Source organism: Styela clava, chromosome 9, assembly GCF_964204865.1.
Source record: "Styela clava chromosome 9, kaStyClav1.hap1.2, whole genome shotgun sequence".
NCBI classification, from domain to species: domain Eukaryota; kingdom Metazoa; phylum Chordata; class Ascidiacea; order Stolidobranchia; family Styelidae; genus Styela; species Styela clava.
In genome coordinates, this window is record NC_135258.1 from 23,349,446 (window position 1) to 23,370,168 (window position 20,723).

General features: G+C 32.3%; 1 protein-coding gene across 3 annotated transcripts; it reads right to left on the minus strand.

Moving 5' to 3' along the window:
• Positions 1–594: 594 nt before the first annotated feature.
• Positions 595–20,479, minus strand: LOC120340215 (alpha-adducin-like). 3 transcript variants are annotated; one of them, XM_039408508.2, is made up of 18 exons: positions 20,332–20,479; positions 18,903–19,052; positions 18,377–18,503; positions 17,661–17,687; positions 14,641–14,792; positions 13,963–14,049; positions 12,545–12,688; positions 11,975–12,118; positions 10,074–10,172; positions 9,418–9,603; positions 7,623–7,743; positions 7,181–7,317; positions 6,451–6,561; positions 5,779–5,874; positions 4,228–4,393; positions 2,744–2,839; positions 2,183–2,424; positions 595–2,041 (listed from the first exon to the last, which is right to left on the minus strand). In XM_039408508.2, exons 1-18 carry the CDS (start codon positions 20,374–20,376, stop codon positions 1,841–1,843), a joined length of 2,331 nt encoding a protein of 776 aa, XP_039264442.2. In that variant the 5' UTR covers positions 20,377–20,479; the 3' UTR covers positions 595–1,840. The 3 variants fall into 3 exon arrangements, with proteins under 3 accessions (XP_039264442.2, XP_039264443.2, XP_039264444.2); XM_039408509.2 differs by lacking the exon at positions 17,661–17,687; XM_039408510.2 differs by lacking the exon at positions 6,451–6,561.
• Between the last annotated feature and the right edge of the window lie 244 nt (positions 20,480–20,723).

Sequence of the window (20,723 nt, forward strand, 5' to 3'; positions counted from 1 at the left end):
GTCAATGTTGGTTGCATCTTCAAGCACTTCACATATTACAACCAAAATCCCCATCATTTTGAATAACAGACGAATTTTTCCATATTCAAATTACATGATAAACAGCATTATTTGAAACCGATGTATTGGTATGTCTGGCTGTATTCCATTTCTATTTGCCCTTCCAATTGTCCGTTTTTAATCTGGAAGGGCCAGTCACCAGATCGGCGATGCTCGCTAGTTATCATTGGAACGAATGAACAAACAAATTAGTAGACTCAAATTCAGAATTACTAATCCGGGCGTTTCAGCTACCCACAAAAAAGTCATTCACTATGTACAAACATTTACGATCCCAATGATATTGACTTGTCTTCATAAACACATTTTAGCAGAGCATTGCCACAGATCCACTCCACCAGAATACATCCGGAAACAGTGAGACCTAAGTTCTTCCCTGTAACGTCCAGATCTATACTCCAACTGCCAAGAAACACTAAATAACGAAAGGAAAGAAACAAGACGTTTTCTCGCTTCTGATGTTATTTTTATCACCTACTTTAACAATACAACAACAGCGCCCTTACCCAAAACCAAATTTATGACAGAAGCAAACTGAGCAGCAGGTGTGATTTTATTTGTGACAATTACATGCTAGTAAATAATTTGAATCAAAAATTGAAGGTTTGTACAAGATATCTACAACAATATAATCAATCGCCAGTGATGAAGTGTCAAAAGCAGTTTAGCACAGTCAAATATATGTGAGTTAGTAAATGTTAGCACGCACCATGTTAAATGTATCATTCATTGAAGAATATAATAACATATTTACTATAAAATAACCACTTGCTTGAGACTTGCTATGATACATAATAGCAAAAATTTAACTGCAGTGATGTGGTCGCAGAAGCATTAAAATGACTGTAAATGTGGAATAAGACTAAATAAAAGTATTAAAACAAGCATCACTGCTTATCTAAAGCATTACATCAATTGCTACAAAATAAAATTATCCTACGGGCCTCATTCAAAATTTAAAAAATGACTCATCCAACAAAAACATTATACACACAATGTTTGTTAAGAATGCAACATCAAGACGAAAAATACTCGTTCACTATGACAAATCAAATATGCCTTTATCACCATGTCATATCTTTGCAACAACCATACAATATCCTTACCACAGAACGAGATCACAAGACACAAAATAAAAGTGTAAAATCATATACAACAAGTCATGCCTAATCTGCTACATAGATAACACCTATTTTAGACCGAGGAACACAACACAAAAAATGTTAGGGCAGTGCAAATGGTTTTTAATAACAATCGAAGAGGGATTTAGGTTATTTTTTCATCCGCGTTTAACAAAAAAACATTATTACAATGTGTCTTTATTACAATCGCATAACCAGATGTACCCAACTTGACAGAGTGACTGTATCAACACAGGTCACTGTCACATTGCTTGAAGTAATCAATGATACATATGGACAAGGTTAAATGTACATAAACTTTGAAATGTACCTTCATTTGAAAAAATAGCACTTGATGTCGCCATGCAATATCATATCAAAACAAACAACATTTCATTAAAAGTGCAACACCTTATAGCAGACCGTTCCAAACAACATTTAATTATGTTCATGTTCAACAAGCATGAGCGACAAATAGTTGTGGACAAAAATGGAGTATGGGTATTGTACTATTATGTTATAATGGGACAAAACAAATTTAGTGACCCGTCCGTCCATGAATCTATGTTAGTTGGAGAATGAAGATTTGCAAAAAACTCCATCTGAAATCAAGTCCAGTTCAGAATGAATATCAGATTCTATGAATTCTGATGCAAATCCTATGCTTTTTCTTTCTTCTCCTTCTTTTTTAGAAAGCTGAGTGAACGGCGCTTCTGCTTCTTCTCTTTATTCTTGTGTTTTCCTTTGTCATCATGTTTTCCTTCATCTACATGAGCAGAATCACCATCTTCTTTTTCTACGACCTTTGATGGTGACATGGTTGCCCCTTCTTTGCCATTTGTCTTCTTCTTGTCGCCAAGCTGCATATTAGAAAAAGATACCAGTGTTATTCCTCTTAAAAAATTGAATGAAGGGTTCAACACTACAATTCACATACTACTGCAAACACCAACAAAATATTTTTTATAACTTGATATGAAATAGAACAGTATCAAACTTACTTTTGGTTCTTCTTTCACAGACAAATCTTTAGCATGTGGCATATCCACTACTTCTGGCTCTTGCTTATCTTCAATTTTAGATTTATTGTTATTGTTAATTGAAACACTTTCAGGAGTTGCAGCAGTCAGAACTTCAACTGGCAAGACGGTTTTTTTCACTTTTGGTTGCTCAGGTGCGGTGACAACTGTTGCATTTTGCACATCTTCATTATATTGATCCTGTACAACAGATTCCGCAGCTCCTAGCAAATAAATATCATAACTTTAAAACTGCCAACTATAAAAAATTATGAAAATCCATCTTTGATGTTATCAAAAATAGCATAATTTCTGCCATGTCAAAAATATGAATATACAAAATTAAAACTTACATTACAAAGGTAATTCAATACATATATTCCTATAATATTAATACCCCAAATTTACAGACTTATGCATGAGGCTTTCACATAAAAATACATAACATTAAAATTAAACTATAAATTGAACTCTTTAATGCCATGCCAAAATTCCTTACAGTTCAAATAAACAGGATACAACATGGAATCTACTGAACCTTACCTTTATTTCCATCAGTTTCATCAGATAAAGAAACTTTTGTTGTAACAACTTCAATTGTGTGTTCAGTTTCTTCTTGATATACATGAAATGTTGTTGCTAAAAAGGTAAAAATGTTTCATAAAATTTACAAAAATGAAACCAAACTACCATAATATGTTAAATCAGAGTGGTCCAAACCCAGGCCCACAGGCCAGCTGCATCATTGTCTGTTCCTGCGTCACATTTGCTGGTATATGTAACAATTGGCACTTTGGTATTGTTTCGTCAAAAAAATAATCTGAAAAATCTTCTGACACATTGTCACACCACTACTTCATTGAATTGACTACGGATATGGCTAGCTGAGACAGTCAGTAGATAATCAGGGTAACCAAGTACTGGACTATTTTGAATACATTCTAAAATCCCTCACATAAATTTATTCACTTTTCTAAAATGCAAGGACATAGGTAATGGGCTTAATAATATTATCATTGTAAAGCAGCTATAAATACAAATGACATGTGTGATGAGATAGTAATTAGTTGTTTTATTGCTTCTAAGAAAAGAGGATATAAGAAACTTACAGTATTCACACCTATGAATGGTGGTGTCTTGGCAAGCACAGAAAAAGTGTAACTATGTGTGTTTTAAATGTTTCAGATTCTACAGAAAAGTCAAAGTCCTTAATTAATAACAGCACACACTTTTTTTGATAGGGCTAATTTTTGTTATAAATTTTGACTGTTGACTCAGCGTAAGTGTTCTTTGGTCCCTCGATATCACTAAGCAAAATTTCGCCACAATTATCCCTCTACACAAGAAATACGGTAATAGTTGTGCTGCCACAGGCTTTTTTTATATATCTGCTCACAAAACCATTCGCTGATTCAGCAAAACGCAAAGGTTATTAGGGGATCGTCGTCATAATCAAATAAGCTATTAACTAATATAGAACAGCTATTTTATAAGCTGTAAATTGCAAAAAATTTCCGGTATGTTGGGTCACTATCGAAACGAGGATGAAAACAATTCATTGCAACACAATTTGTTTTTAGATTTAGCCGCACAAACTATTTCGGCTAATTTGGAATATACTATAATATACGTAGAATAGAATATACGGGTTATAAGCACTTTATGTCCGCGCTAATTGGAATCCTTTCATGTTGTCTATAACTTACCCTGAGATAGGTTTCTACATAGTCTCCAGTCAACAAATTTATCTTAATCTAATTTCTTTTTAATTCACAACGATCTTGGCTCACTGCAAGAGAGAAGGTATACAAACTTTGCAGTTTCAAGGAAATGTCATTGGGAACCATATTTCCAATAGTCTCAAATTTTTGCCACCTCTCTGTGGTACCTCAAGTTGTGGGCATCGTAGTATGTGAGGTTGTGATCATAAACACTCTAAATATTTGCTTTAATAAAAATCAAACTAATATTTGAGATAACGTACATCATTGTGTAACTGAAAATGACTTGCCATCATGAAAACTTACGTTCATCGCCCTCAGAATCCTTCTTTGATTTTTGAGCAACCTCTTGCTTGTATTTCTCTAATTCTTCTTCACTCATACTTGCAAATGGATTTGGAGGGCCAGTCACAATCGTTGTAGAATGATAATCACGTTGAATTATCCCTTTACTGCCTGTGAACACGCCGTCCTTGAGAAGAATTTGTTTTTTAATTGAAATATATACTACTATTACTATAAAAAGGATCCAAAAAGTGAGGGTTAATAGGAATTCCATTTACAATTCATTACTATTGTGGCACATATTACATAGTTTATTAACAGTCGGTCCATTCCAACTAACTTTTAATCGTGACAAAAATGTTTATTACTGCAGATACGTGTTGGAATACGACACATGAATTGATAGACTGTGTTGGCCATGGCTTACATCTTATTTAGCCTAGAAACTAAAATGAGAATGTTTGCCACATATTTTAGAGGTTTCTCTTTTCCTGAAATAAATGCATCCTCTTCACCATACCATGCTTATGATGGAAAATTTACAAATCATATCATCCTGCATATTAAATTGAAAACAGTCTAAAATAACTATTCCCAAATTCAACCATGCCCATGCAGTTTTATTGCAGGCTGAGACTGATTGGCAAAATCAACTTGATCTCCAAATATCTGTTACCGCAATGAACTCTAATTAACATGGGTAGAAAACAACCACATAATAATATAAATCAATTTAAAATGCAATCTTTTTTAAACCAACTCGATTTGATTTGAAGTATAAAATACATCATGTATGGAAATTCACACAAATTCTTATAATCCAGCACTTTTTGACTTAACGTTATACCCTCATAATAATAATTTCAACATTTCAGGATGAATCCTGTTTTAACTAAATGTATACATTTCCCTCAGATAAAGAAATTAATGGAGAATCAAAATATACTAATAAGGATGGTGCTTTAATCACATTTGAACTTTGTTATGCTTTGATGTTGAGAATGATATGACCATGAAGAATGGCAGCACACAATATACCAGTTTATCTTGGTCGTTGATTTTCCCAAGTTCTAAGCTATCAAAAGCAGTCGATCGAGGAGAATCAGTAAAACACTAAAAGATGGATATAATATATTTGGGGAAAATATTTACTTCCCTTTTTTATACAACTCAAGTCAATGAAAAGCATTTATCTTCAAATTGCCCACAAGCAAGCATAAACCCTTTTACTCATAGACATTAGGAATATGTTATATGTGATTTATTTTATGATGACATAAAACCTTGAATGAGATTCTGAATTTTAGCGTTACACTGTTGATTTTTATAATCAGGCAACACATTTGTCTCAACATCATAAACCTACTCTAATTTTTGATTTATAATTTAGTATCATGAAATTGCAGAACAACAATAAAAATCTTTTACAGAACTCTGGTGATGTGCCGAACACATGATTGAAAATCACTGATCTGAAGTAAACAAACCTTAACCAAGCATAACCCATTTAAGGCCCAAAGCAAGGACCTACAAAAATTGTAAATTTGGTGAAGATCCAAAAACTGTTTTTACCTGCAATGGCATACTACTGTCAGGTGGATGAACACCTTCAAGTTTTTGTGATTGTGGTCCTGGACCTCTTTCATCCCATCTTCCCTGAGCTCGAATCTTAATGAATGTACGTAGCAATGTAACGAATCGTAAAAATTACAATAATATTACTTGGCACAACACACAGTAATAAACAAAAAGAATAGAAGAAAGGCAGTAATTAAACTTGAAATGCAGAAGCAAATAAAAAAGCAAAATATGAGATAGCACCAATTTATTGCATGCAACAAAAAGTAATATAGCAATCAATGAATTTCACTAGAAACTGGAAAGACAGACTATTACTACAATGGTTTACCACAACATTTTATGATTTGCCAAATTAGTTTGAATAACAAACTACTTTGTTAGGAAAGTGTTTTATATTCATTACTGGTAATTGATAACTAAAATGATTATAGTAAACACATATTGCAGCACTGAACATATTATGTGCAGTATAAAGATCAGTTTTATCATAGGTAAGAGGAAGAAAGGACAAATCTCGTTTAAATGTCAGTATTCAACTGGTCATTTTGTAAAAAAATTTTGAACTTTATACGAGGCCCTGTCCCTCGCCTAAAACCCAAAACACCTATATCAATAGACTCAGTATTGACGAATACAAGTCTTGAACAGTTCTGCCAATCATACCTGTTTCCTTTTTTCAGCAACTTCTCTCGGATCTGTATTTTTAGGAACAAATTGGTTTGGATCTGATATACGTATCGGAGTACTATGGCTCGAACCTTCATCATTCCTCCACTTTAATTTCAGAAAAAATGAACAAAAACAAAAATCATGCAAAACAAACCAAAGTAAACCTTCAAAGAAATATACAAGAAAAAAACAAAATGGAAAAAAGCAGAAATCAAAAATTCAGTCTACCCATCAGCAAAGAGGAAAAGTTTTTCATTTGACAATTGAAAAAGCAGGCGATAAAATGAGATTGAAAAACCAGCACAAACAGTTCTATCGAAAATCCATACATACGTTACACAATATCCGAAAAACTAAATATTTAGAAAGAACTTATTTGATTACCACAAAGCTATTACAATAGGGCCTATTTCATCAATCCACCAGTGAAGTCAATTTTATTGAGGAATCATTGAACTGAGTAAATGGGAGTTTCCTCTACTCATATATCTAATCAATTTGAGGATCAAAAAGAACATTGAATGACCGTCGGTATTAGTAGTTTTACATTTATATTTTTCTCTAAGAGTGTAATATATATTATTGTATTGCATAGATTGAACAAAATTTTTTACAAAAACATTATAAAAACCATTTAAATCCTTGAACATCAGAGTAATGTAATACTGACAAAGTATTTCCAAAATGCTGGGCTTTCAGAGATAAAAAAAAAAGTTTAACCAACCTTAGTTTTATTCTTGGGACTGACATCTCCATTTATTGGAGAAGGGCCGGAACCATTCTGGGAAATTTTTGTGTACTGATTTGGTGAATTTATCCATCTGGAATTTGGTGGATATGACTGTAACCTGGACCGAGCTTCTGCAAATCATTTGTATTCATGAAAATTATGTCAAAGTCAAAAGTTCAAAGAGGCCATGGTGAGAGACTATAGTAGACAAAAATATCATGAAGTTTCATCAATTATAATAAATGCTGATATTATCAATAGCATTACGACTGCTTGTAGATAATCATTTCTTGGATTGTTTATGCACTTATTTAACATTAACAAAATATTGGAAATACTGAATTTTTTCTGACACCGTCAACCCCTTTTAGTCTTCTAAAGTTACAATGTTATAACAGAAATTAGAAATTATCGAAGACAAAATGAAAATTTCAACCTTGTATATCATCTACTTGTACATTTCCTTGAACAGTTGCGGAAATTTCAACATCACCTTTCAATCTGGATCTTTTAAGTGATGGCATTAGGTTTTTGTATGTATATCCCGACCTATAGCCCTGCATAACATAAAATAAGGTATTGTTAATACTAATGCTAGAATACTATTAATTTAGACATAAACAGTTTCCAATCCGGAAATAAGATAAGTTTCCTGTTTAATTCAAACAAGACTGATAAAATTTGTCTGGGTTTATTGTGTTATGAAGAATAGCCAATAAATAGCCCATACTGATATAAGCATTAAATTATATTGAAAATGTCTCAACATTAAAGCAATACGTCTTTACATGTGGCATAAAATTTAAAAACATCAACGATATCAATTGTCAATGCCAGTAATCCTCGATGATATATTTGTCATGTTTAGAGCAAAATTCTATTTCATGTATATAAATTGACTTCTTCTATATTTCACACATCAACTATAGTTCAACATTATATAGCACAATAACCATATTCAAATGAAAAAGCAGACAGAAACAATGAAATTTATGGCAGACATAATAATGACACTTGAAAAAGTCATAGGGATTCAATATAGTTCTGGAATAGCACAAGCTGATGCTAATCAAACAATGATGTAATGCCTATTGCCTATGTACTCGTCTGCTCTCAAGTCACAGTCTAGCAAGCACAAACAATGATAAACCAAGCACTTTAGAACAGATCTTACAATGATTTGTGTACGACCAAATTTAGGTAACAGTAAAAATATATCATGAAATTAGCAAAGAAAAGCAGTTCTCTCTATTTTCGATGAGACAATTATTAACCATTTTTAAGTCTATGCCGCCAAAAATATCTAACCTGGGAAAGATTGGATGATTGGCAAACAATGATATTGAGCTTACGAAAAAGGTGATCAATTTAACCCCAAGGAACAGATGATAACTCGTGACAGGAAAATATATATAAACAATGAAAAATTTCATCAGAGTGTTACTTTCATGTCAGGTATGCTCACGGCATCTTCACAATTTTCATATTCACATTCAGATCAATCATGGTTTGTTCTGTTTACAGATGCGTTTAAAACAGATCAATAAACATATGCAAGAATTAACTGTCATCATAGACAAGACAAACTATTAGTACCGTAATACTAATCACATGAGATATTCTTCAAATGGTGCCATGCAGGCATTTTGAAATGATACAATAGTACAGAAAAAACTTTGATATGAAAATACATTGATCTTATGTCAATGAGAGAACATTTGCATCTAAGTTCAACGAATACTCTGCAAAAATTATAATCGATTTACTATTTTGATCAAATCATGCTTATATATTACATCACTTTTCCAGCGTAGCTATATTGGTCAGGGACCATTAAGCATGACAATACAAAACAAAATTACTTTCACTGCATCATCAATCTCAATAAACAGACTGTTTGAAGGAAATCGAATTTCATTTTATAGTTTTTAGACAAATCTATATTATCTTAATTTGATAATACTTAGAAATCTCACAATTGGAATATTAAAAATGTGCATATACTAATCGTTGTATGCTAATAGGCACTCATGATCATCAAAATAAATCTTTTACTCATGCAAACCACAAGCAGTCTACATGAGCAGTTATGATGAGAAAGATTAAGTGAGGAAGCCTCATATTTGGTATGCAGTGGTAGCAACGTGAAATGTAAATGGTTAAAATGGTAGTGAATAAACCAAACCTTGTAGTTCTAGAACTTAAAAGCTTTTGGGCAGAAAATTTCTTACCATGTTATCTAACATCCTCATATGAGCTTCAAATTCCATTTCACCAACTTCCCACTTGATATCACTACTTGTGTCTCCACCATTCATCTGGTCTTTCCCATATTTCACAGAATCAAAAACTTGCGACCTGATTGCTTTGTCTATTAAAGTAACTTTATCCAATTTCACGCATGAAAGAAGTTTGACCTACAAAAACAGTTGAACATAAATTTAACGAAGACACTGCCAGAACATATAAAAAGAAATTATAACGAATGAGTAAACAAATCAAAATATATAAAAATTTATATACATGTTTTGTATCAATAACACATTAACTTTCATTTGGCTGACCACGTCTGACAATATAGTCGCAGTAATTTACACGATCCCAGATGGCAGTTGCAGCTATTATTACTCTTATCCCATCAGTTTAAAACTATGTAAATTAACCAATCTACTGGTCTTTATTCTATTCATACAAGGAAAAACTGCAGATCTCTAAACTTCTGTAAATGTCTCCAATAAAATCTGACATTTTTGACTGAAAATGGGAGAAAAATTAATACAATCCTGATGCTATTGTAAAATAATTGAGTATATGAAATTGAATGAATATCAGACTATTTTGATATTCCTAGCTTATTAAGGCATAATAAGCATTAGAAAATAAATACCTGTATTTCACAAGCATAAACAACGTTGTTCAAAAGATGGAAAGCTTCTTCGATAGTTTCTCCACAAACAAGCAAACCATGATTTCGTAGAAACATGACCTGAGGTAAAAAAGAAAATTATTATTGAATCAGTCTTCTTTGTACACTACTTGCTCAATTCATGTCACCTATATAATCAAATTTTTATATCCTAACTTTGCCAACGCTGCACGCTGTAAATGGTCAGACAACCATGAGCGTGGTTGTGTACAGCATTTTATACGATAAACATATGTTTTCCTGCTGACTTGAAAAATCCAGATAAAATTAATCCATTATTATTCAGATATTTGTGAAATTTGATTTAACTTTTTCTTCTGATAGAAGTTTTTGAGATTTATTCAAATTAGTACATTCGGGAAAAGTGCACTGAAAAGTATATCAGGTATAGTCATCTATTTCAAACTATTCTACCTCGTAATGGAAATTCAAACAACTCGTATCCTAGGATATGTTGTCTGATCCATGGCCATACATAACAGAAATTAGAAGTTTGCGACAGAGGTTAAAAGATTTTAAAATCAAATGATTAGCTTACCACATAAACCAAGCACACAGGCCACCAGGGAATAAACGTGTGCGTGTGTCGGAATTTAGAAAACCAAAACAGGGTTAGCGTAAATACTATTTTAAATTACCAAGGGACTTGTACAGGAATGTCACAAAGCTAGCAACTCTGGGAATGTATTATAACTTTATCTCAACTGTAGATGAACTTGTATTACACAATACGAATACAGTCATTCAAATAATTTTGCTTCGAACTCAATGCAACCAAGTTAGGAAGCATATAGTTTGCTAGGACTTCCTGTAGTAATTGAATGGAAGAAGTCATCTGCTTAAATAACTGTTGGAAATGGGGACAAATCATAAAAACAGATCTGAGAGATGTGGAACTATAGGTTGAAATTTGGGAATCCAGAAAACTCATCTAAAACAAGCATATTTTAGCCACACAGCATACATTGGTTTGGTGCACAAGAACCGTATACTATGTACCCTGTACTGTGTTCATATCTCAGAAGAGCAGCTACAAAGTCAGATAAGAATATTCTGTTTAATTGACAAACGCTGCTATTATTAACGTAAAGTAGTTTTGAAAATACTGCACATCCTCGCATATAAGCCGACCCCCTAAAATTGGCCCTAAACAATGAATGTATAGAAATAGGCATACAAGCCGATCCTACAAATCGTGCGCCCATATTGTGAGAACTTAGCATGGTTCGAGTGCTTGCTTTATCATACCCAATTGAAGATTCTTTCTACATACCAAAATACTTTCACAAATAGGCCTACTGCAGAAAATATATTGCTCATTTTATATGACAACAGTTCCACAACTATAAAACAATACCACAAAAATAGAAGGTGATCAGTACATATCGAAAAGTTGTTTATAAACAAAACACGCAAAATATTTCAACTAAATCATAATATTATGATAAAGTGAGTAAATATTCAAAACTGGAATCAAATAACTCCTATTAACATATCTATGTTGGAAGCAGCAAAACTGTGATATCAATGGAACGCGAACCAATTGAGTCAGACAAAATTATGTTAGGGGTTGGGTTATAATTTATTAATCGAGATAACTATATTGAGTACTGTCATGTTTAACAAAAATGGGTAAAATTGTCTGAAATAAAAAAACTGTACAATTTATTCAACTGCTGGCTTTACAAGCAGTATCCAAGTCTCACTCAGATCCTGAATCAATGAATTCATATTTAAATACTGAGACACTAGAACTAAAAAAAACCTAATATAGCTGATAAGTTCAAAAGTGATCTTCATTGAAAAATGTCAAATTTTAGACTGGAAAAACTTCAACACTGTTAATAAGACAAATAAATCACCTTGTTATTTGGTCCCATATGTTTGATGAGCATTTTCCTTTCTTTCAGATCAACTGCTAATCCCATAAAGTTATGATAAGATACATCTCCAATGATCAGAGCTTCTTGTGAAACGGGAAGTAATCCACATTCCATTATAGATACCTAACATAATTATTCAAGATGTTTGTCAAAACTTGCTTTGCTAGATTAATAGTATATTTATTATCTATTTAATATTCTGGAATAATTTTAACAGTTCAATAAATTTGTGGTATATTCCTTGGACAATAAAATTTATAGTACCAGCACAATTCTGCGTGATTTTATCAACTTGCTTTTCTCTATGCCTTTTATTCATATATCAAATGATGTTTAGTTGCGTTATTTAGTAGATAAAACACAGTCTAATAAATACAGCAGAAACTAATATAATAATTTCATAACTTCTCAAATTGCATCAAAACAACAAAAATCCTAATAACAATATATAATTTTTGCAGCTGTATTATGGTACTATTAATAACATTTTTATTATTTCTCTTAATTTGAAACTATTAATAACAACAAAAAATGAAAGACCGCACTTACTGCAACACAATCTGGTATATGGGCGTGTATTACACAATTTAAGTCTGGTCTTCCTGAATGGATTGCTGAATGTATGATAAAACCTGCTCGATTCAATATAAATGTTGTTGTACCTTGGTCAATAACATCCCCTTGCATGTTGATCTAAAAATCAGATCATAATTTTTGAGTGAAATAGTCAAATAAAAAGTCCTGAAAGGTCCTTTGTTGACAAAGTTGTTATGTGCGAATGACAAGGCAAAGGAGGTCATGAGAGTGAGCTATATAAACCTATTCCTTTCCAAATTTAAATCTTTACATCTTAAGAAATGCAAAAGATTGGGACGCTAAGAATAATATGTAAAAATTCTATTTATCACGCTGCTAAAACTATCACCTAAGTAATTTACAAATAAAAGAACTTTATATTGAAGTTGTCATTCAACAGGCCATGTTTTCAATTATTAAGAGCTACTGTACTTTCTGTGAAATTATATAATTCAGTGAATAGACAAAAAAAATGATTTTGTGCCACGGTCCATGGATTTTATTAGTGAGAGGGATTAGTTCTAACTGATATATTTCAAACCACTTGTTTGAGCTGTGCAGTGGTGCGTGTATGTATAGCACAATGAAATCCGAATTGACACTGCAAATTGCGCCAACAACCTCCCAGTGTTCCCTTTCAAAAACTAAAAACCCATATATCAGAAATGAAGACCCTAATCTTACAATTTATACAAAACATTGAACAAATAAATTGTTAATCGTTGTAATACCAGGATGGATATCAATATTCAAAGATAAAACATTGCGTAATCTTAATTTTAATAATTTCATTTAGAAACACTGGGTACTTGAACTGAAATAAACAAAGTATAGATAAAAGCAGGGTGTGGGACCAGAGTGTTTGACTGGGTAGGTACTTAAAAGAAGACGGAATACAGTTTACAATAGCAGACTTATACTATAAATGAATGGAGTGTACGTCCACACCCAATGAACAAGTTAAACAGGTATAAGGGAGTTTAAACACAAGAATGATTTCATTATTTTCTGTCATGACAAAAATTAAGGTATCAGTATATAACACACAATCAAACCACACAGATCTAGATGATAATAATAGATATCAAACAAGTTCTTTTGCTGATGGTTACCTTACATATTTATCATCTGGAAGAGTCAGATAATAAATATCACTAATGGTTCAGCATGGTTCATTGATAAATAAAATTTTAAGCTAAATCATCCAAATCCATGTTCGAATATTATGTATTTAATACTGGAGTTTGCTCCACTGTGGTGCGGGGCATTTTATCATGATGATTAAATGATATTGAAAAACACAAATTCCAGAAAAAAATACTAATATCATAAATTACATCATGCCAATATCATAAAAACTCCAAGTATTAATAAGTATTCTGCAACATTACCTTCATCAACTTTGATGCGGATACTTCATGATATAGTAAACCAAATGGGTTGATAAGAAAATGCTCCTGTTCTTTGTCGACTTTATACTGTAACGTATGAAACATATTTGAAAATTTGAAATAATAAAGAAATGGTGAGCAGTTTTGTTAGAACTTTCCACAATTCGGTTGATTGTCAATTTAGTAACATAAGTACAAGGCACAAAACAATTGGGGTTTTTCTTTCATTTTATTGCAATAATATATTATTATATTTTTTGGATCGGTGAACTGCATTTTGCCTCCAAATTCAAAAATTGCCAAACATGAAACTCTATTGCAAAAAAAGAAGAAAATTCATATTGACCGTTATGACCAGTTACTTTAAGGATTGATTTCGTGAAGCAAGTTCGTTGTAACACCATTAAAATGAGTATAGCCTATGCTTTGACAAAAATAAAAATTCAAAGTGTTGCCAATGTTTCAGTCCTGCCCTCGATAAATTATTCATCCAGTTTTAGAATCATGCCTCGCAGTGCTATATAATAGACATGAAAATGAACTGTGAATTTTGGGGTAGCCAAGTCGAGTGGATTAAGTTGAATGGAAATAAATAGAACTATCATAATCAGAAGATAGAACAACTCATCCCAGTATTAAAAGTTATGCTCACTGAAGTTGAAAAATAATCTAACATACACTAATATGATTATAGATTCCTTCAGACCACCCATTCAAGTCAACTAGTCTGTATAATGCAGCAAGTTTGCAGCGTATCTGCTTCTCCGTTTTTGAGTATCGTGTTGCCTCTGATCCTGTGATGTCATAAATTGGTGTAACACATCCAACACCTGCAAGACATGAAAAAGAAATGATAAATGAAACTGCGAAATGACAAACGTACCTCATGAAAAAAACACAATTTTAAACTCATCAACAGAATGCTATCAGTCTGTAAATAATCTTACATTAAAACAACTTAAATATCTTTTAGCGGAGAATCTAATTTTCCTATAAACATAGTAGTGAGACCAATTAAAAAATATTGCAATATTTGTTTGGTAGCATAAAGCAGCTCTCAATAATATAAATAAAACTGCATTCAAAATTGTGAATGTTTACTAATATCACAATGTACAACATTGATTGCTAGCACCATGACATAAATGTTAGTTGGAACAAATCGGTAACACAGAGTATGGTAAGAAATACAAAATTTCAGTACGTAAACTTTGTCATACGTTATATACTACTACAAATGCTAATGGAATATTTTATTATTCCAAATGAACAATGGGAAAATCCCTTAAAATGTATGCCTATTAAATAGGCAAGAACAAAGTTCATTGTTGTAGAAAATATTTGAACAACTATTAATATCAGAGATGTTTCATTCTTTATTGATATTATTAAGAACAGGGTTGTCCAAAGCGAATCAAATATTCGAATATCAATGTACTTGAATACTTTCCGGCTAATTTTCTAATAATAGTCATTTTTTGTCATCAGCAAGGTGCTTTGTTTTCAAGGAAAAGCTTCAAACAATTTTCTGCGATTTGTTACATATTGTAATGGCAATGAAATAGAATCGGCACTTAAGATTGTTATGCTCTGTGCGCGAATGCGCCGCCTATTGTTGCAGCACCTTTGTTTATTGAGTTTATGAGTACTGCCGCCATTCCCTTCTAATTTACACATTCGTTTCCATTACGTCGAAAAATTGCAATATAGCGGCAATTGTCACGATACCCAATAAATTGTCGCAAGTCGGAAAAAAACAAGTTGATTTATTAAGAAAAATAATTCATACTTTTTTCTGATTTTAGGCAAATAATTTTGATAATAATATTTAAAAGTATCGACTTTTAACTAGGATGATTTTCTGTTACACAAAATATTCAAATCCGTGACCGATACCAGCATTTAAAATGCAGCATCAATTTAATTCTGTTCAATGTAACTAATGGTTGCATTGAGAATTCTGAAAAAATAAAGGTATTAGCCTATCAATCTAAAATACCATGGCAATCTGTAGACATGAAATGTGTGGTAAACTGCTGGATTAGCATTGATTTTTTATTCTTATTTCAGTACATACAAAAAAATAAAAGTATTGGTACTCGAAATAGTGAAAATGCGATATTTAATATCCCTGGTTGAAGCATATTATTGAAAATGGAGTTTACCGTTAAGTTTATTTATCAGAAAACTTTGTCTGTTTGTCCTAGCCATAGTCAGATATTAAAAAAGGTGTGGTCATGCGCTTTGTTAAGAATTATGATACCAAATGAATTGTCACCAGTCAGAAAAAAAAGTTGATTTATTAAGAAATAGATAATTTATACTTTTCCTGTTTTTTGGCAAATGATTTGAATAATGATAGTTATAATATTAATGTTAATTCATGTTCGATGTAACTCATGGTTGCGTCGACTTACAAAAAAAAGCATTAGGCTACTATTCTAAAATACCACAACAATCTGTGGATATAAAATGTTTAGTGAACAAATAATTATTTTTTGATTCGTATTTTCGTATTTACGAAAAAAAGCATTACTATTCTAAAATACCACGGTAACCTGTGGACATGAAATGTGTTGTATACTGTGCGATTATAATTAATTTTTGATTCGTATTTTCATACTCACAAAAAAATAAAGGCATTACTTTACTACTCTAAACTACCACGGCAATCTGCCGACATAAAATTACTGGTAAATAGCTAGTTGTAGATAACAGTTATTCCATTGTTCAATGTATGCAAATTCCTTCTTAAACTAAGAAAAGCTTCTGTTACTTTACTCTGTAGTTTATTTTCAAATATAATGACTATTTTATATTTGAAAATAATATTTTCGAATGTATTTGAAATAGTGAATTATTCGGTATTGGCCATTCCTGATTAGGAAGTGACAGCCAGTAAGTGAATGAACATTGCAATTAAAAAATCAATCATGCATCAGCATCTGCTGCATTCATTTTTCTTGAACTTTAGTGTTCCCATACATTATAATGTTCCCTTTACAATTGTATAACTTTCCAACAACAAATCTCGATCAAATCACTTCGAAAGAATATTAGTTCAATCAATGGAAGTAGTTCAGTAGTATACCAAGCAAAGATAACTACGGTACTCATTATATGACTGTTATTAAATTATATAAATGGAAACTCATTTAGAATGCCACATCAATTTTTATTGTCGTGACAAGTAGCAATTAAGCAATTGAAAAAATTGATTTTGCATGCCATGCTAGATGGCTTTGACATGAATATTTAATTACTATAATAGCTGCATGATAAACTGCATAAATCAATTATATCAAGATGCAAGAGGCCTCAACATAAACCAGGCCATAGTTGTGCCATCTGTGAAATATCCAAAAAACAGGTATATTGTAGTCTACGTACGTAGGATCAGAGAACCAAAGTTTGACATTGCACTGTACCTTGTTGGATTAACAAGAGGATGTGGAACAAGTTACATGAACTATGATGTATTACAAATATTTATTATTTACGACATTGAAAATTAACAATAGTGTTACTATTATTAATATCTTCTGATTGAATCGAGCATGCAATTGAACATAACTGATCGAACTATTTAATTATGTGAATATATAATATATATACTACAGCCAGTTACTATAGCAATGCTGGAGCAAGCAAAACCCAAAATTGCAATAAATTATGACATGACACAATATCATTGTCACCTGTTTTCATATTGAAAACTCCATCACCTGTACAAGTAATAGAAGAAACAAGTGAAAACTTCGAATAGATTGATTTATACCAACAATTACTAGCAGAACAGCTGAGCAAAGAACATAAACTTTAAATATTGTAAATATGTAATGCATAGCAGCACCGGTTCAAACACTGCGTTTAATCATAAAACATATTAGGAATTGGTTTTACAAAGCAAGTTGAACAAAATTTACTCCAATAAAGAAACTGAATAATAAACTTAGTAGTGATGTAACAACTTGCAAAACATCTAAATTCTAAACTGGCATGGAGGAAAGCCTGCTTATTAGCGCCTGTGCAATACCCAACTGTGTTTTAGAAGGGGAGTTTTTATTGCACGACCATTAAAAATAGTGAGCCGAGACTGAGCGGTACAAAAGATTTTGTAAGACAAATTATGTTTTAAGCAGAATAATATTTTGTAGTTTCAATTTAGGATGTTTTAAAAGTATGCTAAAATAACAATTACAAATAGAAAGCAGTCAGTATAGCTGTTAATATTTGTTAGTCTTTTTCTGGGAAATACTATTGTTAATCAATCTTTCCTTTAATAGAGATATCGAAAAATTTCTTGGTTTATATATCAAGGCAGGATTGGATGACATAGCATCAAGAAGCACTAACAGCAATAGCCCTAATGGCTAAAACCATGCATGAACTGATATATAATTAAATAAATTACCCAGACTATATTGAGATCTGCTCATCGGCGACAACATATTTGCAATTTCCTTGGCAATTACGTGACCTCCACCATCACCAGAACGCAATAAGTCAGTCACTACAGTTTCAAGTTCTTCTTTGAACACCTATTGAAGAAAATTATAACACAGTTCAATTATTACGTGAGCTAATATTGACACTCGCTATGAATATTCACTGTTAACATTTACAAAGTCATAATCGTGAGATCATGCGTAAATTAAGCGAAAACCATATATATCTAAAAAACTTAACCCTCAATCTATATTACTTTGATTTCATAGTTGGATCTTGTATAATAATACTTAAAAGAGAAACAAAATGAGAATGGATTGCACATTAAAGACTTGAATGAAAACTCCGATGTTAGCTCTTTAATAAAAAATAAACCCAAACAAACTAAAAAACTTGAATAAAATATAGATTATCACAAGAAACTAAGTTATCTTCACTACAATTTGATACAAAATAAAGGTCACATAGCAACTAAAAATAAGTAAATTTACCGGACTAGTTAATACAGATGAAACTCGTTTCTGCTGTCCTAGCTCATTGACATCTTGATCAATTCCTGTTGGCCTTCTAACAGGATGTATTCCCAGCTCAGCTTCGATATCAACACCTGAATGACTTCCTGGAGACTGAGGATCAAGCATCTTTGAATAGGAATAGAAAACCATTCGTTTATATTTATTCTAGGGGAGACAAAAGCAGTTAAGCTGACTCAATCACATGGCGAACCATGATCCTTCGTCTGGTGGCCATTTTCTTGGATACAGCAGAAATAATTAATTTACTAATTTATTGTTCCAGCTTGGATCGGGGACGAAGCTGGCCATAGAAGCACTACATGCCATTCAATACTATTTGATAATACCAAGGGTTGTAAGATTTCCTCGAATTTATTTCTTGAAAGGTTCGAAACCACTGTTCTAAATTATCACTGAGTCGAGCATTCACTATATTGAGTAGCCTACACTTCATGTGGGTCATCACTGAGTGTTATATTTTGAATTCTTCACATACACATATAGTTCAGTACTTATCAAAACTTTATAAATTGAGTAAACAAACATGACAAGTGCCACCCTTTCAAGATTTGTAAATCATGAAAACAAACATACCGTATTTGCTCGTTTTGTAGCCCGGGCCCGTATTTTTTTCAACCAACTCACTAACCGGGCCCTTATCCAAACCGGCCCTTATTCAAGACGGGCGCTCGTTATTTTCGATCGTTACAATAATTAATACATTGTTATTTCCAGTTCCAGTATGATTCAAACGAGAATAATGAAAATTTTGACTTTTTCTACGCACCGCAGGTACAAATCCGCAAAAGAAGAAAAGTCTTGTGACGCCCTATCAATATTGAAACGACGCACTTGGGCGTCGCGACGCCCAGTTTGAGAACCATGGTGTTACGTAATCAATGCTATCTGTTATGTACTTGGACGCCTAAGGCGTGAGTGTTATCTACAGGTGCTTAAAATTCAACAGCGTTGTGACAAAAGCGCTTCTTATTTCCTATTGTTCTCTACCACTGAAAAATCAGCTTTTACATCTCTACCACTCATTCTCATTCTCTACCACTGAAAAATCAGCTTTTACATTCAAGCACCGGCCCTTATTTATTTTTATGTTCTGTTCACATGGGCGGCTTTTCAAACGGGCCCTAAAAAAACGAGCATATACGGTACTCTGCCACTGAAATATATTAAATTATGGGGTCTAGTGTAGTTTAGTATCACAAGTACTTCTATTGATTTTGTTTACAACTGACAACCCCCCAAAGGCCATTCATTAACAATTCATATTATTACTGTATTAAGAGAAAAGCACTCATGCCTCACTAAAACAAATTTCAAGTTTTATGATCCACTACTCAGATACCATATTTTAACTATAGGTCAGACCAAAGAAAAATCCAATAAATACCTCTCTATGAGATTGCTTGGTTCTTGTAGGACTTTTCATCGCCATTTAATTGATATTTCGAACTGATAATTTTCAGATAACTAGACACATTAAATTTCAAAATGAGTACATTAAATACTACTTGCCACGCATCGTGCACTACAAAAAACTGTTTAAAAAGTTAGCAAGCGAAAATGAATGGGTGCATTATATCAATTAGCGAAAGAGTCTGAATAACCCAACAAAAGTCACACTACATTGCACATTTGATTTGGATGAAACTTATTACATATTACTGTATTGATAAGATGTGCCATCCTCATGCGAGCCACGAAATTGTCTATGTTTCTGGTTATATTTTATTTGAATACATACAGTTCATTTCATTCTTTTCATAATACAGTAATATGATC

What these genes read in the sequence shown, in the direction of transcription:
- LOC120340215 (XM_039408508.2), bottom strand. Translation starts at nt 20,376, where the DNA reads ATGGCGATGAAAAGTCCTACAAGAACCAAGCAATCTCATAGAGAG. An exon ending in ACAGTAGTATGCCATTGCAG is followed by an intron (nt 4,394 to 5,778) that starts GTAAAAACAGTT and finishes ATTCTTCTCAAG; the next exon opens with GACGGCGTGTTCACAGGCAG. An exon ending in TGAAACTGATGGAAATAAAG is followed by an intron (nt 2,425 to 2,743) that starts GTAAGGTTCAGT and finishes TTTATTTGCTAG; the next exon opens with GAGCTGCGGAATCTGTTGTA.